The sequence below is a fragment of the Panthera onca genome, chromosome F1, assembly GCF_046562875.1.
Source record: "Panthera onca isolate mPanOnc1 chromosome F1, mPanOnc1 haplotype 2, whole genome shotgun sequence".
NCBI classification, from domain to species: Eukaryota; Metazoa; Chordata; class Mammalia; order Carnivora; family Felidae; genus Panthera; species Panthera onca.
Window position 1 is genome coordinate 43457116 of NC_138355.1, and position 24399 is coordinate 43481514.

Sequence of the window (24399 nt, forward strand, 5' to 3'; positions counted from 1 at the left end):
GCCTGACGTGGGGCTTAATCCCACGCACGGTGAGATGACGACCTGAGCTGATATCAAGAGTTGAATGCTTAAAAGAAAAAAAAAAAAAAAAGGAGTTGTATGCTTAACCGACTGACCCACCCAGGAGCCCCTTGCCTTTTAAAAATAATTTTTTTTATGTTTATTTATTGAGAGAGAGGCGGGGGAGGGGCAGAAAGAGAGGGAGACAGAGAATCCCAAGCACCTGCACTGACGGTGTAGAGACCTACACAGGGCTCAAAAAGCTCAGTCTCACGAATCCTGAGATCATGACCTGAGCCAAAACCAAGAGTTGGACACTTCACTGACTGAGCCACACAGGAGCCCCAAAGTCTTACCTTTTTAAAAAAGTGTTTATTTATTTTTGATAGAGAGCACAAGTGGGGGAGGGGCAGAGGGAGGGAGACAGAGGATCTGAAGTGGGCTCTGTGCTGACTGCAGGGCTTGAACCCAAGAACTTTGAGATCATGACCTGAGCCGAAGTTGGGCACTTAACCGACTGAGCCACCCACTGCCCTCTGAGGTCTTACCTTTTTACAATGCCTTTACAATGCCCGTATTTCAATGCAATAGAATTCTTAGGTCCTAGATAATACTCCGTACCTTTTCCCAAGGAGAAAACGGGAGGACAGAGAGGTTCCGTGACACGATGGCACCCTCCTCTTTTCCTCCTTGTCCTCACAATTCATAGTTATGTTGGGTGGGGGTTGGTTTTTTCAGTGCCTGCCTCCTTCACTCGAATGGGAATTTCAGGAGGGCAGAGGTCATGCCTGTGTTGTCCACTGATTCCTGAGTATCTGAGATAATGCCTGGCACATAGTAGGTGCTTAAGAAGTACTTGTAAAATAAATGAATGCTTGATTATTGATATTACAGTAGGGCTAGCTCATGGCAGAGTTGGGACCAGGTCTCGGATTCCCTGAGAAAACACGCTTTCCCATTTGTGGCCTGTCCTCCAGAGTAAGCCCGCCGTGCCCCTTGGGCCCAGGAGCCCAGAGCATGGAGAACTGGCCCAGTGGGACCCATTGGGGTCAGAAGTGTCTACACTTCCCCTGCCCCTAGTCTGGTGCCAGCTGCAGGCCAGAGGGAAGTCCCTATTCAGGCCGAGAACCCGGCAGCGGGGAGACCTGTCTCAACACTTGCCCTCCCTGCCTCTTCGTCTGCCTCCTGCCTCTCTGTGCTGCAGTTTCCAAATCTGTACCATGGAGAGAATAGCATCCTGCTTCTAAGGTCGTGGCAAGAATTAAATGAGGTACCACGCCCACTAACACATACACAGTACTTACCATACACAAATGAACTCCTTTAATCTCCACGACAAGCTTGTTAGTATCAGATGAAGAAACTGAGGCACAGAGAGGTTAAGTGCTTGACCAAAGCCACACACACACACACACAACTAGTAAGTGATAGAGCCGTTTAAGGAGTTACATCCAGACAGCCTAGTTCCAGAATATACTCTTCATGGAGAATGCATGATGCATGGAACTCACTCAGCAATATATTAGCTCCTATTATTTTCCAGGGTGGCACTTCCACGGCGGCCCAGAGGCTCTTACCTCATTCACTGCCATGGGACAGTCCCAGCCCTCTCTCTTCTACCCTGTCCCACTTAACTACCTTTTCTGCCAGCACTGGGGAAATTCCCAGGGAGAAGAATGGGAAATTCCTGGAATCAGGGAGAGGCATTCCTAAGGGCTAGGGAAGACTTTGTCTTCTGCTTGGTATGCTTAATGAATCAGGGAGGTGCTTCTGGCTGGTCCGAGGAGAAGACTCCCCTGAAGCAGAAGCAGAGAAGGGAGAAGAGCATCTCTGGGGGGGTTTTGTTGGGTGCCCTCAGGAGGGGTGGGGTGAAACGGTAGGTAGGGGATAAGTGAGACACCATCCCCCTTGGTATCAGCCCCTGGGAATGCACCCAGTCATGTCATCAGACTGCCTCTTCAGACCTCTGCAGAAAGTCTGCGGACCGGGCTTGGGCAGGGTGGGGTCGGTAGGATGGAAGGGAGAGGCCTGCCTTCACTTCCATCACTGGACATCTGGTTCCACCTAGTGGCTTCTGATGTTCCAACTGTCCTAACAGACCCAAGGAAGCTCAGGACCAACAGAAGGGGGGGCGGGGGGGGGGGTGTCTTTCAACTGGTCAGTGTTTCTTGAGCCCCTACTCTGTGCAAGGCACACTCTGTGTTACAATGAGGCATATTCATGAGTATAAGAAAGGAGCTGAGGGCTAACAATTTCCCAGCTCACCACAGGCCAGCCCAGTGCTGAGGTCTACACTGTGTTGGCACATGCCTGACCATGGAGCACTGGGGATCAGGGCCTGGCCTTGACTTCTCTGGATTTCAGTGTCCACTTCTGAAAAATAAGAGAGCTGGTGTAGATCATCCTTAGGGTCTCCTCCTGGATAAAAATTCTGTAAGGTTACACCACAGAGTGGTTCAGAGTTTCAGCTTTGGAGTTGGGCAAACTTGCATTTGGATCCCATGAGCTATGCATGCTTGGACAAGTTACTTTACCTCTCTGAGCCCGGGGTAATAATGTAGAGATAAGTATGATAATTCTACCGAGTGTTTAGCACAGGGTCTGGCACTTCCTGAATGCTCAGTGAATGATGGTGATGATATGTGTGATGACTCTATTTACCAAAATCACTGTATCACATGGCAGCAGGTGGTTTCAACACCAACAGCCTGAGTGCCATGGGCGTTTGGAAGGATCTGACTCACTCAGGGGCCGATCCGGGAGTCAGTTCTGCAGTGGGATTAAGAAAGCACAATTCCGGGGCACCTGCGGGTGGGGGCAGGGCGGGTGGCGGTCAGTCAGTTAAGCATCTGACTCTTGATTTCGGCTCAGGTCATGGTCTCTCGGTTCATGGGATCGAGCCCTGCGTCGGGTTGCACGCTGATGGTGCAGAGCCTGCTTGGGATTCTCTCTCCCTTCTCTCTGCCTCACCCCCACTTGCACTGTCTCTCTCAAATAAAGAAACTTAAAAAAACAAAACAAAACACAAAACCCACAAGTCCAAGGGGAGACCACATGACGTTTGGGCTGAGGGCTAGGTGACCCATCCTCCAGCTCTTCTTCCACCCCTTCCTGAGGATATGGAACCTGAGTCCTCGGCTCTCCTCTCTGCTGTGGGGGCAGGGGGTGCTGGCAACAAAGAGGACAGTTGAGTCCTCGGCCTAACTTCTCTGCAGCTTCGTTGTGACATTCTGAACTGCAGACAAGGTCAGTCCTGCAGCCACCTGGGCCTCCTGTCCCCACAGAAAGAGTGGACAGTAAGAAGCCAGAAAGATAAAAATGTCATGAATTTGTTTTACAATTTTTTTATATTTCTTTTTGAGAGAGAGACAGAGCACAAGCCAGGGAGGGGAGGAGAGAGAGGGAGACACAGAATCCGAAGCAGGCTCCCGGCTCCGAGCTGTCCGTACAGAACCCCACACGGGACTCGAACTCACCAACCGTGAGATCATGACCTGAGCCGAAGTCAAACGCTTAATCGACTGAGCCACCCAGGCGCCCCAGAAAGATAAAAAAATTTTTAAAGCCGAAGATGCTCCCTGACCTTTTCTGAGGGTATGCCAGTCTTTTCTTTTCTTCTTCTCCTTTTCCTCTTCCTTTTTTTCTTGGGATTCCTCTTTTTGCTCAGTAGGTTGGGGCCCCTCTGGGTAGGACGGAGGCTTTCCTGGTCAGGAAGTCTTCCAGGGAAGTCACTTCCAGGTTGATCTGCTCCTACGAGGCCCTGGCTAATGTTTGCTGACTGCAGAAGTGACTTTCTTTCTTTTTATTAATTTTTTTTTTTAACGTTTATTTTTGAGACAGAGAGAGACAGAGCATGAACGGGGGAGGGTCAGAGAGAGGGAGACACAGAATCCGAAACAGGCTCCAGGCTCTGAGCCGTCAGCACAGAGCCCGACGCAGGGCTCGAACTCACGGACCGCGAGATCATGACCTGAGCCGAAGTCGGCCGCTCAACCGACTGAGCCACCCAGGCGCCCCTGCAGAAGTGACTTTCAACTCCAACCACAGCGGTCCAGTTCTTCTCTTGCTCCAGCTCCGAGGAGTGGGACCACAGCAGCCTGCCCTCTCCTGGTTTTTATTCCATTCTCTTCCTGCACCCCTTCCTCTACCCTGCGCCTTCTGCTCTGTGTGCTCTGTGATCTCACCGGCCCCCTGGCCCACCCACACCTTCACCCTCCTATCTCCATGTCCAGCTCTAGCCTTTCTCATGAACTGCAGATAATTCCTTTCAGTCAAGGCTTTCCCCCACCCTCACGCCAGGTTCTTCCCCCCACAGGTGAGTGTCTTGCTGTCCACCCCAGCCCAGGGGTCAGCCTTGACCTGTCCCTCCTCCACTGCACAGCCAAAGCCCCGTGACGCTGGCCATTTCCCTGCACTCTGCTCTTTGCCACCCTCCGGACTGCCCCTGCCTCCTGTCCTGCGTGCATCCTCCTGCTCCAGCCTATCGTGACCCCAGCTGCCCATAAGGGAGCCCTCTAAACACCCTGCTCACATCCCTGTTCCTCCGCTTAGCAGCTTGTAACACTGTCCACTGCCTTTCAGATAAATGTAAACTCCTTGGCCTGGCCTACAAAGTCCTTCCTGGCCCTGCCTCTGCTGACCTGTCCAGGCTCCTTGTTCCGAACTCCCAGGCCCTCTCTCTGCAGTCCCTTGCATTCCAGCCTCCTTGACATTCTTGCTGGCTCTCAGGTGCGTGGCCTACTGTCACATCGCCAAGCCTTTGTATGTGCTGTGTCTTCAGCCGGGAGCACTTCCCTCCTGCTGTCTGTCTGGCAGGCTCACAGTCATTTCTCAGGAAGCACTCAAATGCCCCCTCATCTGGGAGGCCTTCCAGATCCCTCCAGGCTCCTCTGGGTTCAGACTTGTCCTTTGCCTTTCACAGCATCTATCACACTGAATTGTAATTATTGATTTACATATCCCTTTCCCCCTCTGGACTGAAAGCTCCTTGGTGGCAGAGGTCTTTTACGTATTTGTTTTCTGACTGTCTGGAGCATAGCAGGTGCTCAGTAAATACTGGTCATTGCAAATGTCCATCCATCTCGTGATCTCGTGTCTGGATCAGAATGCGTTTTTCGATTTTGATTTTTTGCTTTCCGCGAGGAGTTCGGGTGGTTAGAAGGCAGGCGGATGGAGTTGCGCTTGTTGAGTTCAGAGCTCTGGAGTCAGATCCGGGTCCTGGGCCTGGCTCTGCCGTGTATCAGCTATGCCGGTACGTGACTGAAAGCCTGCAAAGGGGTGATAATAGCATTTACCCCATAGAGCTGTTGTGAGTGTTCGTCAGCTGAGTGCTAGGATCTAGGGAGTGTTCAATAAATGACAGTTTCAAACGTAGGAGCTGCCTGAGCATTGCCTCCCGAGGCAGAGTGTGAAGGCCTGGGTTCCAGTCCCCGGTCTGCCCCTCCACACCGTGGGACCCTAGGCCAGCCACGTCCCCTCTCTGGGCTCCAGCCTTCTCTTCAGAGGCTGGGAGCAGGTGGCCTCTGAGGCCTCTGCAGGTCTGACCTGCCGTTGCCCTGTGGGGCCCGAGGAGGAGTGTCCTGGAGGGCAAGATGAATGCTCTATGTCCAGCAGAGGGCCTTGCCCGGCCCCTGGCCAACGGGGTGGGAGGGAGCAGCTCGGGTCCACTGGAGCAGGCTGGTGATGCCAGACGCCTGACTGGAGGCGGACCAAGCGGCCAGCTGCCTCTCTCCGGTCAGCCCGGCGCTTGGACCCCTCTCTCTCACCTGCTCTTCGTGGGGCAGCTGCCTCCTGCTCGTCCGGCCATGCAGTGGCCGTGGCCGCTGGCCGTCTCTCTTGCTGTGGTGTTGGCCGCGGGGCTGAGCAGAGTGTCTGGGGGTGCCGCCCTGCACTCGGGCGGGCACAGAGCCGAGGCCCAGGAGCAGCAGAGCCGGTCCAAGAGAGGCACTGAGGATGACGAGGCCAGGGAGGTGCAGCAGTATGTGCCCGAGGAGTGGGCCGAGTACCCGCGGCCCATCCACCCTGCTGGCCTGCAGCCCACCCAGGCCCTGGTGGCCACCAGCCCCAACCCAGACAAGGACGGGGGCAGCCCAGGAGGCAGGCGGGAGCCTCGGGGCAATCTGACGGGGACGCCGGGTCAGAGGCTGCAGATTCAGAACCCCCTGTACCCGGTGACCGAGAGCTCCTACAGTGCCTATGCCATCATGCTCCTGGCCCTGGTGCTGTTCGCTGTGGGCATCGTGGGTAACCTGTCGGTCATGTGCATCGTGTGGCACAGCTACTACCTGAAGAGTGCCTGGAACTCTATCCTCGCGAGCCTGGCCCTCTGGGATTTTCTGGTCCTCTTTTTCTGCCTCCCTGTTGTTATCTTCAATGAGATCACCAAGCAGAGGTTGCTGGGAGACGTTTCTTGCCGGGCCGTGCCCTTCATGGAGGTGAGTGTGTGTCCAGCTCTGGGGCTGCAATCCGTCAGGCTGTCGGAAGTGGGACATGTGGGTGTGCGGGACCCCAGAGGCCCAGAGCTCCGTCTTGCTTCTCCTCCAATTTGGGCAAGGAGACAAATGCGGTATTGGCTCCCAGGGAAACCAAGGCATCTAGGGGGTGCAGGAAGGTGTGTGGGAGCCCTGGGGGCCAGCCTCAGCCTGGTCTCTTACTTCAGGAGCAGCCTCGAGGCAGATCTCTCCCCCTTTCTCTTTACTCTGAGCTGTCCCCTCCCTGCCTTAACCCCCCTCCGTCTTTCCACCGCAGAAATTGCTCCGTCGGCTGTGTGTCTCCTTTTTCTCCCTTTTTGCCACTGCCGCTGCCCTGCACCCACAAGGTATTGACTTCTGAATATCCTGCTTCCCTAAGCAGTATGTAAAGGGAGATTCCAGGCTTCTGCAGCTCCCCCAGGTCAAGTCAGTATCTACTCCCCTTGAACGCAAACGCCAGAAGGAAAGTCCCTTCCTTACTGTGACTATTGTCATCCCTCTCTAAAAGGGAAGACCTAGTTCTGGATGCTAGAGCCTGGGGGCGAGGGGCTTAATGTCAACTTATGTCTCTGACATACCGGGTATCACTGGGGCAGGTCACATGTCCTGTCCAATTTGCTTATTGCCCCACCATGGTGTAGACCAGATGGCCCCACTGGTGGGTTTATTCTACAATTCTAAAATATATCACCAACCTCATTTCTGGGAACTCCCACCTAATGACAGGCACATGAGTGATGATGGATGTATAGATCCTACACAGAGAGCCTAACCCAAACATTACAAAAATATACCAATATATGTGCATTTATGTGAGACACAGCAAGGCCACTGTGTCTATATAGGGGCACAAAATAAGCGAGCAGCCTTTTAAATTTTGGCTACGGGCGGGGCGGGAGGGAGGCTACTAATGAGGACTGGAGTAGCTGTGGCCTCCCCATGAAGGCTGCTGCTCCTCTCGAGAGTGGATGATGCTGTGGGACGTGAGTGGCTTGCCGGAGTGGAGAAGGAATCAGGATCAGGCGTCTGGACGTAGGTTCTGTTCCCAACTCGGTCCCCAGTTCACTGTATATTAGTGATGATTTCATATTTGGACAGACTGAGGCTCAGCAGTTGGGGCAGCCCTTTGTGTCCTTCCCGACCCAGGGAGACCGCCTCACCGTGGCCCAAAGGTACCCAAACCTGACAGAAGGCCCTATGGTTGGGGCTAGCCCCGGCATCTTCGTTATCATCTGGGGCTTAGGACCCAGGTGCGCTGTGAAAGGTTGGGCAAGAGGACTAGATTAGAAACCAGGCTTTGCCCCTCACTAGCTGAGTGACCTAGGTCTGCTTAATCTGTCTGAACCTCAGTTTTCCTCTCTATAAGTTGGGAATAATAATAATAACTATTTGAATGAATTCTTGAAGGATTAAATGGGAAATATCGACAAAGTCCTTAGAATTAAAATAATTCAGTAAGTGCTGGGTTTCACCAGGGAGGGTCTAAGAGCAGGAGAGGAGGAGGGCAGACGCATGTGAACTCTTGTCTGCACGAAAGCCTGCCCTGCCTGACTGCGGGTCTCAACATACTTAATACCTAGGCTGTGGCTCACAACCTCCTGGGCCACCCGCTCCACACCTCCTGGAGGAAGGAGATGGTTCATGAGCTGACAGAGCCCCCCTTTAGGCTGGGTGATGGGGAGGAGTTGAGGGAAAAATACCCTGTCCCAGAACCCTTCCGTAGGGGGGATCTTAGGAGGGCCCGCAGGAGGGAGCAGGAGAAGGCAACTTGGAATTTTTTTGTGTGTGTTATTTTTGGTTTTGTCCAAGCCCCAAGGCTGCTCTTCCGCAGGCCCGGGCTCCCTTGCCAAGGGAGTGGGGGGTGGGGGGTACCGGTTCTCACAAAGATCACTTGGTGGCTGTGCTAATGAGCCAGAGATTGTGTTCCCCCAGCCAGAAGAGGGAAGAATTTGGACAGAAGGGGGGATCTGAGCACAATCCCTGAGTGTGGTTGAGCATCATCTGATAGCTTGGGAGGGTTCTCCTCTTCCTCTCTTCTCTCTGGCACTTTCTTCCCCTGCTGCTCGGGCTTCTCTCTCTTGGCTCACAGGGTGATTTTCCTGTGTGCTCAATGAATAGCATCAGGGAGGGTGGGCCCAGGCTGTTTTGGAGGAAGGCTGCTTCCTCCCGCAGCCAGGCCCCTAGCTTTCTTGGATAGGATGAAGAGACAGAGAGAGAGAGAGAGAGAGAGTGTGTGTGTGTGTGTGACTGAGCCATGTTTCAAAAACCTTTCACCTGAGGCACATAATGGAATAATGGGATCTGGGGATGGAAGGACCCACAAAGACCCAGAACTGCTATGTCTTTGTCTTGATTCTTCGTTAGGGAAGATATTCCAGAGTCTCTCAGAGAGCATATGGGTCTGTGGGACCCAGGCCATTCATTCCCTAGCCCAAGAGGCAAAGAAGCAGGGTGGAAAGAGTCGGGCCCGTCTGTGTGTGGATCTCAACTCTGCCATCCACCTAGTCACTCATCCTGCCCGAGCCAGTTTCTTCGTCTGTACGATGGTTGGCTGCAAGGATGTGGCGACGTACGTCAAGTGCCTGACTCGCGGAAAATACTCACTAAATGGTGGTTGTCATTACTGTTGTTTCTACACTTACCACCCAGTTTCCCATCTGAGCCAGAAACCCAGGCCTCCTCCCGCCTCCTGGGTTTGACCACGTGCTTCTCTCCTCCTCTACACCTTTGCCCACAGGTCTCCTCCCTGGGAGTCACCACCTTCAGCCTCTGCGCCCTGGGCATCGACCGCTTCCATGTGGCCACCAGCACCCTGCCAAAGGTGAGGCCCATCGAGCGGTGCCAGTCCATCCTGGCCAAGCTGGCTGTCATCTGGGTGGGCTCCATGGTCCTGGCTGTGCCCGAGCTCCTGCTGTGGCAGCTGTCGCAGGAGCCTGCCCCCGCCACGGGCACTGTGGACTCATGCATCATGAAACCCTCGGCCAGCCTGCCCGAGTCCCTCTACTCGCTGGTGATGACCTACCAGAACGCCCGCATGTGGTGGTACTTTGGCTGCTACTTCTGCCTGCCCATCCTCTTCACCGTCACCTGCCAGCTGGTGACGTGGCGGGTGCGGAGCCCTCCCAGGAGGAAGCCGGAGTGCCGGGCAGGCAAACACGAGCAGTGCGAGAGCCAGCTCAACAGCACCGTGGTGGGCCTGACCGTGGTCTACGCCCTCTGCACCCTCCCCGAGAACGTCTGCAACATCGTGGTGGCCTACCTGTCCACTGAGCTGACTCGCCAGACCCTGGACCTCCTGGGCCTCATCAACCAGTTCTCCATCTTCTTCAAGGGAGCCATCACCCCCGTGCTCCTCCTGTGTATCTGCAGGCCGCTGGGCCAGGCCTTCCTGGGCTGCTGCTGCTGCTGCTGTGCCGAGTGTGGTGGCGCCTCGGAGGCCTCAGCCGCCAGCGGCTCGGACAACAAGCTCAAGACCGAGCTGCCCTCCTCCATCTACTTCCACAAGCCCAGGGAGTCGCCCCCGCTCCTGCCCCTGGGCACGCCTTGCTGAGGCCTGGGTGGGGGTGGGGGGGCGCGGGAGCAGGGGCCAGGTGGGGCAGGGCGGGTGCCCCCCAGCCTGTGTCTGGTGTTTCTGGCCCCATAGGTCTTGCTTCTCTGCCCGTCTTGCTGTCTAGAGGTGGACTTGGTCCCTCTTGTGGGGGTTCGGGTGTGCCAAAGCCCCTTCCCCCAGCAGGGCCTTTCCCGGCTGTCTCTTGGCGTCTCCCAGCCCTGTCCTCGGTGGGTGGTAATGCTTCCAGGTCCTTAGAACTGCCTAGAAACTCTCAGTCCCCCAGCTGGGAGCCAGAACTTCACCTGCCTCTGTCTTGGAATCTGCTGTACTTTAGTTGGCTCTTCTCTAAGCGTTGCCTGCTGACTCTCATTCATCCTAGAACAGGGGGCCTTTTGGGGGCCAGTCCTGCCTGGCTCTTCTCTGGACCAGGTCTGCCCTAGCCTTAGACATCTCCTCCTCCCGGCACCTTCTCTTCTTCCGGAGGATTTCTCTCTCTTTCTTCTTCCTTCTCTGACATCTCCTGGGTTGCCCTGTGCCAATCCCCCCTCCCCCCGCCCCTGCCCCGCCGCCATCCGCCCCGTGGTAGGTACTCCCTTGTAGAAGGCCCTTCTTCAAAAACAATAAACTAGGTAGAACTATCCCTGTGCCCACTGGAGTTTCTTGTGCCACATCCTGACAGTGCCCGGATGCACCTGGCCCTTCTCCAGGACAGGTGGCGCCCTGGGGGGATTCCTCCCGGCCGCATTTGGCCCTTTATGGCCTGTGGCTGATGTCCTGCCCAGCCTTATGGCCCTACGGCTTTTGAGGGGCAGAGTGGATGAAGGGCTTGGGAGGTGGAGTGCTAAGTCTTTGTCCTAGCCTGAGCCCGAGCATCCTTGGGAAGTCAAAAGGCGCCAAACTTATCTCTTCTGGAGCCCCCACTCTGTTCCTCCTCCTCCACAAAGCCCCCATTTTAGAGAAACCAGCAGCCTTGCTCGGTGAGCCTGGGGCCTTCCAGCCTCTCTGACTCTGAGAGCTGCTCTTTTTCAGTTTCTTAGAACAGACTGTTTTGCCCGTAGACGGCCCAGCTGCCTGCTCCCGGTCTGCCCCCACCCTGCCCCCACCACACCCCTCCCTGGCAGCCAGAGCTCCGTCCTGTGCCCCCAGAAACCCCTCAGCTCCTCCCGCCGGTCTTGCCCCGGGTGTCCCACTTCCGCCAGGTACCCCTCTGGGGTCCTTCCACAGCCCCCCTTAACCCTGTTTGGGCCTCGAGGAGCTGGCACAAGCTCAACCAGAAGGGACACCTCGGCCTAGGCCACAAATCACTCCCTGCCTCCTAAGCCCAGCTTTGTCTCAAGTGCAGCTCTGGGTCCCAGTGGCGACCTCTGCCCACCAGATCCACCTAAAACATCTGCACGGGGCCTCGGAAGGGATGATGAGGGACAGAGGTTGCTGAGTGCACTGGGCTCCTTTCTCCTCTGACCACCCCACCCACACCCCTTGGCCTCAGCCCGGCCCCGACCCAAGCCTCCTTCCCCCCCTCTCTTGGGGATCTTAATGGCCTTGTTCTCTCTTCCTGGCACCCACCCCCAGGACGGGTGACGCCAAGAGAGAGGGAGGCCGTTGCTAAGTGATAGAGCTGCCATGCACACACTCTTTGTGCTGGGGAGTGACACCCACCCATTTCTCAGCAGACCTGTTGCCACAGTGACCGAAGCCCTCAGCTGTGTCCGTAGAAACTTAAGATGGGTGGGCGGGGGGCAGGTTGGAGAGGGAGCCAAAGGCAGGCTTGCGGCACTGAGGATACGGGGGCCATTTTCTCCACCCCCGCCCAACTCCCTCTCTACCCCCGTCCCCACCCTCGTTCTAGACGCACCAGTAGCTTCCTATGGGATGTAGGGAGGGGGCCCGGGGTGAACTGAGGTGAAGTCTGGCACGGGGAGAGGGCCGAGGATGGAAGGCTGAGGGCAGGGGAGGGGGCACCTTGACATCCTGTTTGGGGGGACTTTTCCAGAAGGCACCCCCCCACCCCTGCTTCTCCCTCCTGTTGCTTGGCCAGCTCAGGGCTGATGAGAGGGGGAAGATGGTGTCTCGAGGCCCTGCCACCAGCCCCGCCTTCCATGCCTGCCAACGTGAATGGCTTGCAAGATTAGTCAGCAGGCCAGCAGGGCCTTGGGAAAGAGCCACTGTCCCTCCGGCCTGGGCCAGCTGGGGGAACAATGTGGCGTTTGTTGCTCAGGGGTCCCAGGCTGCTGGTGGGGGGGCGGGTTGGCACACTGGCAGGTGGTGGATTTGAGCTGGGATGCTCAGAGGCAGCACAGACATTCTCCCTCCCCCTCGGGGCAGACTTTAGACCAGCCCTCAGACCCCGAGGCCAGGTGGGGGGGAGAGGGCAATCCACGGAGCCTCCCCCTTCAGCTGGGAGTGGGGGGCAGAGAGCACGAGCACTTTGCATTGAGAATCACCTCCCTCCAATGGGACCGGACGTGGTCATTGAGCCTCTCAGTTTCCTCATCTGTAAAATGGGAACAACCCCTCTCTCACAGAGGACTACAGTCATTAAACGAGACAAGATATATAAAGCACGTGGCATGACGCCTGGCACCTTTTCTTCCTTCCTTTTGGGAAATGAATTCTCTAGTACTACAGACTAGGCTTGCCAGGGTACTCTCAAAACTCATCCAGGCTTTGGGACTTGAAAGGGCCCCGAACGATGATTTACATATATACGCACAGTCTGTTCCCGGTCCAACTTCCACAAATTCTTTGGGTCCTATTAGGCACCTGCTGCGTGCAGCCACTGTGGTAGGATGATGCCTGCTTGCTGGTAAGCAGCTCATCCTGTCTAACCTCCAATGTCACCCCTCATCGGGGGATTCAGGACCGGGAAAGGCAGGTCTGCCCTGACACCTGCCCCGTCCTGCTCCCCACATGAGTGACCATCAGGCCTCTCCAGCCTCCTAGGCCAAGGGCAACTCCTGCCACCTCTGCAGCCAGGAGAGCACGGGGGCAGCCTGGTCCCACCTTCAGCCTCCTTAACCAGGGTGCACGTTTCCTATTTCTTAGGAGCTAGAAGACACCTTAAAACCACTTCACTCCATTTGCCTAATTCCATCCACATTCTTTCCTCCAACTCCTCTGGTAAAGGGGAACTGCTTTTCCAGGCAAGTCATTTCTTTCTTTTTAAAAAAAAAATTTTTTTTTTTGGACATTTATTTATTTTTGAGAGACAGAGCACTAGCAGGAGAGGGGCAGAGAAAGAGGGAGACACAGAATCTGAAGTAGGCTCCAGGCTCCAAGCTGTCAGCACAGAGCCTGACGCCGGGCTCGAACTCACAAACTGCGAGATCATGACCTGAGCCGAAGTCTGACGCTTAACCGACTGAGCCACACAGGCATCCCCCCGCCCCACCAGAGTCATTTCTGACTATAAACTACCTTCAGGAGGAAGCCCTGGGCACCAAGAAGTTCAGAGCCAGTAGGCGCCAATAGGTGAAGTTCAGAGCCAATAAGGCAGGCCCAGGACCCTTGAGGCCAAAGCCCTGGGATCCCTGCTCCCACATCTAAGGGAACCATGCCTCCTTCTTCCTGCAGAAGTGACTAGAAGTGACTTCCTGCAGAGGCAGGACTAGAGGACGAGAAAACAGAGCTGCTGTAGGGGCCTGCTCTGTTCTCCAGGGGGACGGGAGGCTGAAGGGGGTGGAGCAGGGGAGGGGCGGGGCTTTCCTGCGAAACTGGGTCAAGATGGCCCCGGATTTGGGTAAGCTGGGCCTGCAAGGCTCAGAAGCCGCAGCTGTGGGCAAGGAGGAGGGGGGACCAGCTCTGAAGGCTGGGGTCAAGTAGGGAAAGGACTGGGATTGAGCAGAGGAACAAGAGTACGGCCTCTCTCCCAAGAAACCGGTGGCACAGACACCAACAGAGAAGCAGGGAAGGGGGGAAGCCGTCAGGCTCTGCAGGTCCGGCACCGCCCCCTGGAGGACAATTCGCTGTGGCTGCAGGTAGGGCTCTGAATGGACTCGAGGGAGGCGCAGCCCCGCACACATCGGGATGCAGCCCCACACTCCCGCCACGCTGACCCCAGCCCCAGGCAGGTCCTTAAACAGACTTCCTCTTTAGCTCCACTTGGCAGCTGGAAGCTCAGAGCCGACCGCATGCGAATCTGACGAGGGAGGGAGAAGGAGGCCCGGCGAGGCCCGGCACACGCGCGGGAGGCTGCTGTGTGAAGTGCCATTGTGTGCCCGGTGTGAGCGCGTGCCTCCCTCTCCGTGGCTGTTTGTGCCCAGTGTGCGGGCCAGCCAGTCATTCCGTGGCATCTAACGGACAAATAACCAGCCCCGTACACCCCCCCGACACAAAACTGGTCATTTATTCGTGTTGTTAGGAGGCAAAAAAATGTACAGTTACAAGAATCATTTTCCAAACAGAGGTTAAATATGAGCTGAAAAGTGTAAAAAAGGAAGAGGAACATCACTTTACAAATCATTAAATTAAACACATAAACCAACAGAAAACAAAACCCAAAGAACCAACCCCCCATGCTGAGTTCTCTCCTTGTGCAACTCTGCAAAATGAGAACAGAAAATGAGGTGGCCCATGGAGTTGGGGGCCCCAGGAAGGGGCAGGAGCTGGGAGCCAGGAACGGGCAGGAGGGGCTGCTGGGGCGCCCCGGGCGCTGGCCTCCTGCCCCTTCCGCCTGGTGCTCTCTGGCACCTGGTTGTGCCTGGTGGCCCTACTGAGGCTGGGGTGGGGGTGGGGGGGCAGACAGGGGCACCTCCGGAGGTGGCAGTCAGCCTGTGACGTTCAAGCACTACGGGGACAAGCCAGATCGGGAAGTGGAAATGAACGCGACATGGGGATGGCCGCCAGTGCCCTGGCTGGTACCTGCCCCCCAGGTGCCAGCCTTCACTTTCCTAATCTGAACCTGCCCCAAGCCCACCCCGCATCTCTTTCCTTCTTTCCAGACCGCCCCCCTCCCGGGTCCTGACGGGCCCCTGCAGCATCAAATGGTTGATTTTAGTCTTTGCTTAAATTAAAAAATTAAAATATATATACATATATATACTGTACACACAGGACGACAACAGAAGAGTGTTGAAAAGGGCAGTGTAGGAGTGGGGCACGGGAGAGAGGAGGGCAGGGGCTATGGGGCCAGGGCTGTTAAGGGGCCGGAAGCAGGGCCGGCAGAAGGCAGAGGGAAGGGGAAGGGCGAGAGGTTAGGGGGCCAGAATGGGAACGGTTTATTTTACAATAAAATCAGGAGTTCAAACCTCAGCAGAACAGGACTCTGGGATCCCCAGAGGGCCCCTCCCCACGCTGAGTGAGGAGGGGCGGGCTTAGGGGGGACGGCAGGGTGGGCGGGGAGCTCGGCTTCGGGTTTGGATGACAGCAGGTCCCTGGTCCGAGGGGGAAGGACCGCAGTCTCAGCTTCTCCGTGACTTTGAGTGTTGAATAAGCCACTGTAGGGTGATATCTGGGTGGGGGACGACAGAGAGGTTTATAGGCCTTCTAGTTTGTGCTGGGCCGACTGGGGAGGTGGAACAAACACCTTAGGGAGTGGCCTAAGCCCAGGGCTTCCAAAACTGCAACTGGGGATTGACTCTAAGGGCAGCAAAAGCCCAGAGCCATCGAGCTCCAAACAGCCCCAGATGAGTGGCGGGGGGCATCTGGGTGGCGTGAAGGACGGAGCCATGGGACGTCACAGCCAGAAGGGGCCTGGGAATCGCCTGATCTAACCCTGTGACCGTTATAGTGGGGGAAGCAAGGCTCCAGGAAGGGAGCGATTTGCCTAAGATCACACAACCAGTAGAGGGCAGAGCCGGGTGATGCTCAGATTCTGAGCTTCCCCGATGCCTGTCCTACCCCAGGAGAACCATAGAGCTTTGGGCTTCAAGGAAGGTTGTGGAGTGAAAACCTTTGAGAGTCACTGCCCCAGAACACCCAGAAGTGCCTCTCCGCTCCTCCCCTTGTCCCAGGCTCTTCCCAGAATGCCAGCAACTCCCCCATACCCACGCGCACCAATGTTGTCCTTTTCTTTGCAGGAAATGGAGTAGCAGCAGATCTCTCGGTCCTGGATGGCAGAAAGATTCCTGGGGGGAAACCAGAGTAGAACCTGCTGAGGCTAGGACTGCCCAGGAGGCCTGGGGCTGGGGGCGCCAGAGTCCTTTTCTTGCTCAGGAGCTACAATGGGGAGGGCGAGGCTCCGGGAAAGGTAGGCTCTGCTGCCACCACGTGGCGAATACTGAGAGCAGCAGCAAGCCGTCTCCCTCTCCCGTGGCCTGGGAAATCGGGGGAGCAGGGAGGAAGGACAGAGAAGAGTAGCCAAACTCACATTTTCTCAATCAGCTCCTTCTCATCCAGTGCTCCTGGAAGGTCTCGCTTGTTACCCAGGACTAAGACCTACAGAGGAGGACAAAGACTAGGTCCAGGGCTGCCGGGCCAGGCCGTCTGTTTCCTCTCCCCACCTCAACCATGCCTGGCCTTCACCTGCCTCCGGCCAGGCCCCCAGTGACTTCCCAGCGGGCTCCCTCCCCCCCCCCCCACTCCAATGCGCTGCTGACCGGAATGCCCTGCAGCTGGGGTTTGTCCAGCAGGTTGTGCAACTCATTCTTGGAGGCCTCAATCTTCTCCTGGTCAGCGGCGTCCACCATGTACCTGGGGGACAGCAGGGTGGGGACAAGCAGGTTGACACTACAGGCTGAGAGGTAGGAAGAGAAGGACCTGCTGCTTGAGGGAGCAAACCTCTTGTTTGGGCTTGGTCACCTCTTGATCTGTGGGCTATCTAGGCCTCCTTCAGGGCCTGCCGTTATCCCGTCGTCCAAAGTCCCCTCCGAAGAAGCTGTCATGCAGGGGGTGAAGCTTGGCTCTTTGAGATTATGTGTAAATCCCTCCCAAAGTGACCCTCTTAAGTGTTCAGGGAAAGACTAGCTATGGGTGAGTGAGAAAAAAGCAAAGGATGCCCCAGAAGATTTTCTTGCAGCAAGATACTTTTAAAAAATGAGGTCAGGGCCACCTAGGTGGCTCAGTGGGTTGAGCGACCGACTTCGGCTCAGGTCGTGATCTTGTGGTCCGTGAGTTCGAGCCCCGCGTCGGGCTCTGTGCTGACAGCTCGGAGCCTGGAGCCTGCTTCGGATTCTGTGTCTCCCTTTCTCTCTGACCCTGCCCCGCTCACGCCCTGTCTCTCTCTCTCTCTCAAAAATAAACAAACATTAAAAATAATTTAAAAAAAAAATTTTTTTAATGTTTATTTATCTTTGAGACAGAGACAGACAGAGCATGAACAGGGGGAGGGTCAGAGAGAGAGGGAGACACAGAATCCGAAGCAGGCTCCAGGCTCCGAGCTGTCAGCACAGAGCCCGACGCGGGGCTCGAACTCACAGGCCGCGAGATCACGACCTGAGCCGAAGTCGGTCGCTCAACCCACTGAGCCACCCGGGCGCCCCCCCAAAAAATGTTTTTTACATGAGGTAAAAAACAATGAAAACAAAACAATCTTTTGTTTGGGCATACACATGTGAGATAAAATTATTTTTTAAAAGCAAGGGAATGAGCCATTTAAATCGCACAAAAGTCAGGAGAGCGGTGACTCTAAATTGGGGGGAGGCAGGGAGACACAGGTACTTTGAGCCGGTTGATGCTCTGGTTCTCAGATTGGCCGGGAGGTGCCCAGAGTGTTTCACAGATATTCTTATCTGCACACAAAGTAAAGGCCGGCCGTGTACGGACAGTGTGTTGCGAACCCAGCACTTTGATGGATCCAGTTCTGGACCTGTGGCTCCTACAGGTAGTGAGGTTGCGGGGGCCGGGGCGGGCGGGGTGGTGGTGGGGGGCGGGGAGCCAGGTGAGGCTGAGTCCTGCCACCAGCCTGGCCCTGCACTTACACAATGGCACTCACTCCTCGGCAGTAGCGCTCCCACATGCTGCGGAATCGGGGCTGTCCCCCAATGTCCCAGAGCTGAGCGAGAAGAGGGTGACACGGTCTCAGCAGCAAGCAGGCAATTGAACCCATCTTGGCTCCCAAGTCCCCCTCCCCGCTCCCCTACTCCCTGCCCCCCACCCCCCGCCCCAGGATTCACGTGCTGTCCGGTCCTCCTGTCTCTGCACCCCTCTGACTGCCTCAGAAGTCTCGTGCTCTTTTCCGCACTATCCAAGCCTCGGCTTTCCTTCAGCTTCTCCCCCCAGGGGTCGCAGATGCCCTCCCCAACTCCCTTCCGGGTGCCCGGCCCCAACAGGCACACACGGGCTCTTCTGTGACCCCAGCTGTGCCCAGAGTTTTGGCTTCCTGCCGCTCACCTTGATGGTCACGTTCCCTTTGGTGATTTTGCGCATGTTGAAACCCACGGTGGGGATCATGTCCTCGTTGAACTGTCCTGACTGGGAGGAAGAGTCAGAATTGGAAAAGGGGTAACAACTGACAGAACCCAGATATGCCACCTCTGGTGGCCACGGCCACAAGGCTGCAAGAGTGAGGCAGAGGCCAGGCCCGAGCTTCACAGGCACCCCTCTGCGGGGGGGCATGGGGCCATCTCCTGAGTGTCCCTTGGTTTCAGGGGGGATGGCCATAAACAACTCAGGTGTTCACCCAGTTCCTGGGGCTCTCCCATGAACACGAGGCCTGTCTCCTTCAGGCAAACTCAAAGTCTCGCAGCCCAGACCGGGGAAAAAATTCCTCCTAAAGTCTAACCTACATCTCTCTGTTGGAACAGGAGCCCCTTTATTGTACTTAGTCTCCAATGGAGCAGAAGAATTACCTCCCAACAAAAGAACTTCAAGCAGCTCATGATAAGCAGTGAGGGGGGATCTCAAGGGAAGGAGACATATCTTCAAACTGGCAGTAAATGTTTTGAGGGAAGGTAAAGTGGCCACCCCAACGTGCAATGCCCACCAAGTAATTTCTGGATTGTCCGGTGGTTGTGGTCTATTTGTACTACACTCCATTTGTTAGGATGGATAATCCACACTCTGTACTCCCTGTTGACTTATGTGTCTCCCCACTGGACTGAGAGCTTCTTGGGGAGGGGAACCACGCCTCCATTAACAACATTAGCAAATGTTTGCTGAATAATTAGGAGTTGACTATAACTCCATATCCCATAAACCACTCTCGAATTCAAACGATCGTCGTTTCTCCCCCCTCTAAATGGTCTCCAAGATGTCTAGATTGCTCTAAACTAGCCCAGGCCTGCAGGCCAGACCAAACTTGCTCCAAGGTCATTTCCATGTTCACATGTAGGACAATTTTGCTTACAACCACCCCCCTCAGGTGCAGGAGATGGGACTTGCTTAACCTTGAATCTGAGGGTGACAGCCTTGTCTCTCTACCATGCCATTTGTTTGTACTAGGTGGTAGGAATAATTTGCCTCAGGTCACGTAAGGAAGTCAGGGGCTCTGACCCTTAGCCAAGGTGTAGGAGATGACGATTTCTTATCCAGAGCCTGTAGGCCTGAATGAAGACTGCCTGAGGATCCATCCAAATGAGAGTGAGCGATTCCCTTTTATCCAGAGGAATCACCCAAACTCATTCACCAAAGTTCTTGCAAGTGAGAACTGAGTCCTTATGACTCATGCTCATGACAAAGTAGAGTAAGGGTTCCCACCCCAAGGGTCACAGATGGACTGCAGAGAGTCCGTAAACCCCCTGAAATTGCTCCCGATGTGCATGTACAAAATTTTTGTTTGTATGGACACTTCTCTGGGGAAAGGGTGTCTAATTTTTATCAGTTATCAAAAGGGTCCCAGAGCCCTAAAAGTTAGGAATCACCGAGGGAAAGGGAGCATCCTGAAGGAGGACGGCTTTGCTTCCAGCTAAGTATGGAGGCCCTAAACACATGTGGTCTAATATCCAAACCCCAGCAAGGTGCCAGGGTGGGGGTGGGGGCACCCGCTGGACCAAAGTCCACTCCTCCCCATCGGGGCTGCTGAAGAACATAAGGGTCTAAAGAAGAAAGCCCAGTTTTTATTAACCATTCACATGGAGGAGCGTGGGCAAGACATTTCAACCTCATCGGGCCTCAAGGCTTCCTCCCGTGAAATGGGGACCAGGGTTTTTGTTTCCTAGAGACTGGCAAATAAGGCTCGCAAAGTGCTTGGAAATGGAAATGGTCTGGGTGTCGCATGAAGAGCCATCTGGCATCTCTGGCAAATAGAAGATTCATAGGCTCCCATATACATGAAAAAGCCTGGCCTGGCACAATGTGATTTGGGGCTAGGAAAACGTTCGGGAAACCAGGCTCCCCGGTACCCAAATAGCCAGTTCAGCTGTGAATCAAAGCTAAGCTGCAACCAGGTTATGACTTCATTTCCCTGCTAATGCCTCCTGATCTCACAAGCTCCTCACTTAACGGCCGGAAGTAACCTTTTGTCTCAGCCTCGAATACCCCCTGGCTCATTCCCTCTTGGGTGGGCTCCCACTGTCTGAAAATTCTGTATAATGAGTCAAAAATCCATCTTCCTAGAACTTCCATCCCTTGTTCCAAAGACTTGGGTACCCCAAGAGTAGTTCTTCCATAGGACAGTCTTTTACACTTTTAAATATTTGAAAAGGGCTCTCTTTTTTTCCCTCAGGCAAAACATCTCCTACTTTCTCCATCACAACTTTTTGAGAGGAACTCAACAGAACACTTCTAGGTCCTTAGAAGGACTGTGAAGTCTCTGTATAATTTTTTTTTTTCCAGTTCACATTAGCCTGCTGAGTAGCTAGACACATAAACTCAACTTCTATTTACAGTCAGACCTCATAGGGGGAGTAGAAAAAGCCAAATGGGAAAAAAGCTGAGACCAACAGATGACAAATGAGCGGGCAAAGGTGATTCAGAAAGTCAGCGGTGGGCATAGGAACAAAGGCCAGGGGTCCCGATTCTTCATTTCCTTCTGAAAGACATTCTACCATGGTTATACACAAGGTGGGCAGAAATGCCAGTGCGGGAGCCCTGGAGGATTGGAGAACACCAGTTTCCCTGATCCTAAAACTCCCGCGGAAGTCCACAAGGGGTGATTTTTCTTGGAAGGCCTCTTTAAAGGGAAATTTTGCTGGCACTTTTAGGATGGTGAGCCCTTCAGGTGAGCCGAAGTGGCAAGTTGAGTATCGAACGGGGGAATGCATGGGCTAAGAGCTGTACATCACCCGAACTCTGACCTGGCAGTGTAATATGTGACTCTTGGGTTCTGTTCCTGGGTCTGATCCTGTTTTGGATATGATGCAGGTCTAGAGGAGGCCCTCCTGACGAGGAACTGGAACCCACCTGGGTACCTGTGCATCTCTGCCCAGGCGCGTGGCTTCCCTGGGGACTGGAGGTGACACCTAGGGTGAGCTGTTAGAGCAGCAACAACTTGGTCCTCCTCTTGGCCTTACCCTGGAGACGTCTCCCAGATCTAAATGCCTAGAAGCCAAGCCACCCAGGCCTGCAGGATCAGAGTCCAGGTGTTATGCTCCTGCCCAAGGGGGCCCAAGAGCCCAAGTCAATGCCAAATCTAACTAGGGGCCAAACTCTCAGACAGGAGCCCAGGGGCACATGTCGGCTAGGAGACTATCATGCCAAAAAACCAGCAGGGGCCTGAAGGTCCTGGCCTGTCAGATGAGGAACTAGGAACCACTGGGTGGAGAAAAGGGCAGGAGTCCTCTGCAAAACATGTTTGGAAAAGGAAGCCAGTGCCTAAATATGTGACCGTGGGGTACCCACAGCTCCAGCCTCCAGCCTCCCCTCTGCCCTCCTGCCTCAGGCCATGCTCCTTCTGGGATGCTGAGATCCATCAGGGGGGCCCTCTTCTTCCGGGATGGGCCACAACACAGAGAAGTACCTGGGCTGACCGGCCATACTTCTTTGCTAACCCACATCATCGGCATTTTTGGCCAGTGTGTGGCCAATCCACAATTCTCAGAAACCCCAGTATGGGTACTGGGACCGGCGGGGGGCAACCCCAGCACCTGCCCCAAGCCTCCCTCAGCCCCACACGCCCAGTCCAGCCAAGCTCTTTAATGCAGGCCGCAGCCATTACCGCAGCCTCAGCTCACACACCCATGGAGCCCATCTTCCCTTTTTGTAAGACAGATTTTAACTCCTTCCCCACCACTCCCTGGCAGTGAAAGACTTACAATTGCCCATCTCCGTCTGGACTACCCAAAGCCCTCAGAGCCACTCTCTCCCGTGTCCCTAGAGTGGGCAGCGCCCCTCCAACTCATCCTCTGGTTGGGGCACCTCCTGCTGCAACTTCTGAGCCAGACGGAGACTCCAAACTCCCTTTACGATGCCATCCTCCCCGGACCCCCAGCTAAGACGCCGCGGGTTCCTGGAGAGGAGGAGTCTGAGCTGGTGCCAAGGGCCTCAGCTGATGCCACTACCCCCAGGGGACACCTCCCCTCCCCCTCAACAGCGCCGGGGCTTCCCCTTCCGGCAGAGAGGGGTTAAAGCCTCGGGGTGGGGCTGGGCTTGCCCAGGCCCCTTCCCCAAGCGGCTCCGGCCGCCGGGTCCCGCGACCCTCCGCACGCGGGGCGGGAAGGCCCGGGCGCTTTCGCCCCGTCATGCCCCCTCGCGCGGGGACCGGAGGGAGACTGTCTCTGCAGGCGGCGGATCCCGCCAGCCTCGTGACCCCCAGGGGCCGCCAGGCCCAGGGCCCCAGCCGGTGTCCTCGCCCCCCTTCCCCCTCCCCCAGCCGTGCCATCCCGGCCCGGGCGGGACAGCGGGTCGCGCGCCACCCAGGTCTCCCACGGGCCGTGCTAGGCCCCAAGCGCTCGGGCCCGCTCCTCCCCCGCCCGGCGCCCGGCGGTGCCCGGCCATGCCAGGCGGCGACCCCGGCTCACCAGGGCGCGGCGCAGGCCGACACAGGCCCGACCCTCGGCCGGCGCCCCGGGCCCGCGCCCCGCGCCCCCGTACCGCGATCACGTTGACGAAGGTGGTCTTGCCGGAGTACTGCAGCCCGACCAGCGTGAGCTCCATCTCCTCCTTCCAGAACAGGGCCTTGAACCAGTCCAGCAGCTTGTTGAACAAAGCGATCATGGTCGCTGCGGCCGGCCCCGCCCGGTGCCGGCTGCCCGCCGCCCCTCGCTGCCCTCGCGCTGCGGCCCGGAGCGGCCCCTCCCCGGTGCGGCCCGGGTCCCGCGGCTCGGTGCGGGCGGAGGCTGGAGCGCAGCGGCCGACGACTCGCTGCCCCCGGATCCGCTCGCCGATGGGTGTGGCTTCGGCGCCCTCCTCCCCCTCCTCCTCCTCCTCCTCCTCCGCCGCCGCCGCTGCCGCCGTCGCCGCCGCCGCCGCCCTCCCGCGCCGCCGCTGCCCGGCCGTGTCCGGCTCGCACCCGAGCGCGCGCCCCTCCCTCGCCCCTCGCCGGGCCCGCGGGTGGGGTGCGCGGGGAGCCCGCGAGCCTCCGGGGTAGGGCCTGCGCCTGCTGGCGTCCGGGGACACTGGGGAGAGAGGTCCCCTTCCCGGGCTGCGGCGCCCTGGCTGGCACCCCTTTCCTTCTTAAAGGGCGGTGGGCCCGAGGTGCGTGGGGTCCCCGTTAAGCAGGGTGGAGAAGGATGCTTCACCCACTTTCCAGGACGCGGAGATGAGCTCTCTATGAAAGGGAGAGAAATGGAGGCTTTTTGTTGCCTGAATCCTTGGCCTCTGAACATCTCTGGGGACGGAGGCTTATCCTCTCAAAACCTAACGGGTGGAGAGTCACAACCGTCTTTGGGTGTTTTAATACTCCATCTTGTTTTGTTAACCACAGTTTACCTGGACTGCGTGTTTAGGAAGCCTCTGGCCCAAAGTGAAACAGCTGTTTGAGGCTGAGGTTGATTTTCACTAGTATCACCATAATTCGTAGATAAAATCCTGCCGGGGTGGGGGGTGGGGGTGCCAGTGAGGGAGATCTGCAGCGGATGAAAAAGTTGGCCTGTTTTGGTAAAAGTCAAAGTTTTCTTCAGGAGGAGAACTGATGGTGGGAGATGTAAGGCAGGCAGAGATGCCTCCCTAGCCACAGGGCTGCTGAACCCAGGGGCTGGGTGTTCCCCAGTAGTTCCAGGCATCAGGGCAAACCTCCCACCTAGGAGGAGTGCTCTTTAGAATCAGGTTTTCAAACACACTCAGGTGTAGTCTCTTGTTCTGGCTAAAGGTGCATAAACTGTCAAACCATATGTCAAACCTACCCAAGATGACCAAATGATCATTTGATCATTGGTCTTGAAGCAGAGGGATCACAGAGTATCATCTTTCTAGCTTCTGCCCTTTATAGGTTCCCGTCCAGCTCCAAAGGTGCACCTCTGCCCCATTTCTTAAACCGACTACTGTGTCACTTTGTTTGATGTGTCTCAAGAAGTTGCTAGAAAAGTGCACATCCTGGGATAAGGATCGGCAGCCTATTCCTGGGTCTCTGGGGTCTTACTCTCTTGCTATAAAGAGGCCTGAGAAAAGATGGAAAGAAGGAATGAA

The 24399-nt window shown here is 56.0% G+C and overlaps 2 protein-coding genes across 3 annotated transcripts; one reads left to right on the plus strand and one right to left on the minus strand.

Moving 5' to 3' along the window:
* Positions 1-5665: 5665 nt before the first annotated feature.
* Positions 5666-12220, plus strand: GPR37L1 (G protein-coupled receptor 37 like 1). Its single transcript, XM_060644097.3, has 2 exons — positions 5666-6434; positions 9208-12220. Exons 1-2 carry the CDS (start codon positions 5805-5807, stop codon positions 10018-10020), a joined length of 1443 nt encoding a protein of 480 aa, XP_060500080.2. The 5' UTR covers positions 5666-5804; the 3' UTR covers positions 10021-12220.
* A 2127-nt stretch (positions 12221-14347) lies between these two features.
* ARL8A (ARF like GTPase 8A) lies at positions 14348-23195 on the minus strand. Of its 2 annotated transcripts, none has more exons than XM_060644102.3 (7): positions 22867-23195; positions 18289-18369; positions 17877-17950; positions 16557-16650; positions 16328-16395; positions 16015-16108; positions 14348-15469 (listed from the first exon to the last, which is right to left on the minus strand). In XM_060644102.3, exons 1-7 carry the CDS (start codon positions 22987-22989, stop codon positions 15242-15244), a joined length of 762 nt encoding a protein of 253 aa, XP_060500085.1. In that variant the 5' UTR covers positions 22990-23195; the 3' UTR covers positions 14348-15241. The 2 variants fall into 2 exon arrangements, with proteins under 2 accessions (XP_060500085.1, XP_060500086.1); XM_060644103.3 differs by having other exon boundaries at positions 15309-15469; positions 16015-16085; positions 22867-23188.
* Positions 23196-24399: the final 1204 nt, after the last annotated feature.

What these genes read in the sequence shown, in the direction of transcription:
- GPR37L1 (XM_060644097.3), top strand. Translation starts at nt 5,805, where the DNA reads ATGCAGTGGCCGTGGCCGCTGGCCGTCTCTCTTGCTGTGGTGTTGGCC. An exon ending in GGGCCGTGCCCTTCATGGAG is followed by an intron (nt 6,435 to 9,207) that starts GTGAGTGTGTGT and finishes CTTTGCCCACAG; the next exon opens with GTCTCCTCCCTGGGAGTCAC.
- ARL8A (XM_060644102.3), bottom strand. Translation starts at nt 22,989, where the DNA reads ATGATCGCTTTGTTCAACAAGCTGCTGGACTGGTTCAAGGCCCTGTTC. An exon ending in AAGGGAACGTGACCATCAAG is followed by an intron (nt 17,951 to 18,288) that starts GTGAGCGGCAGG and finishes CTTCTCGCTCAG; the next exon opens with CTCTGGGACATTGGGGGACA. An exon ending in CCCAGCTGCAGGGCATTCCG is followed by an intron (nt 16,396 to 16,556) that starts GTCAGCAGCGCA and finishes CCTCCTCTGTAG; the next exon opens with GTCTTAGTCCTGGGTAACAA.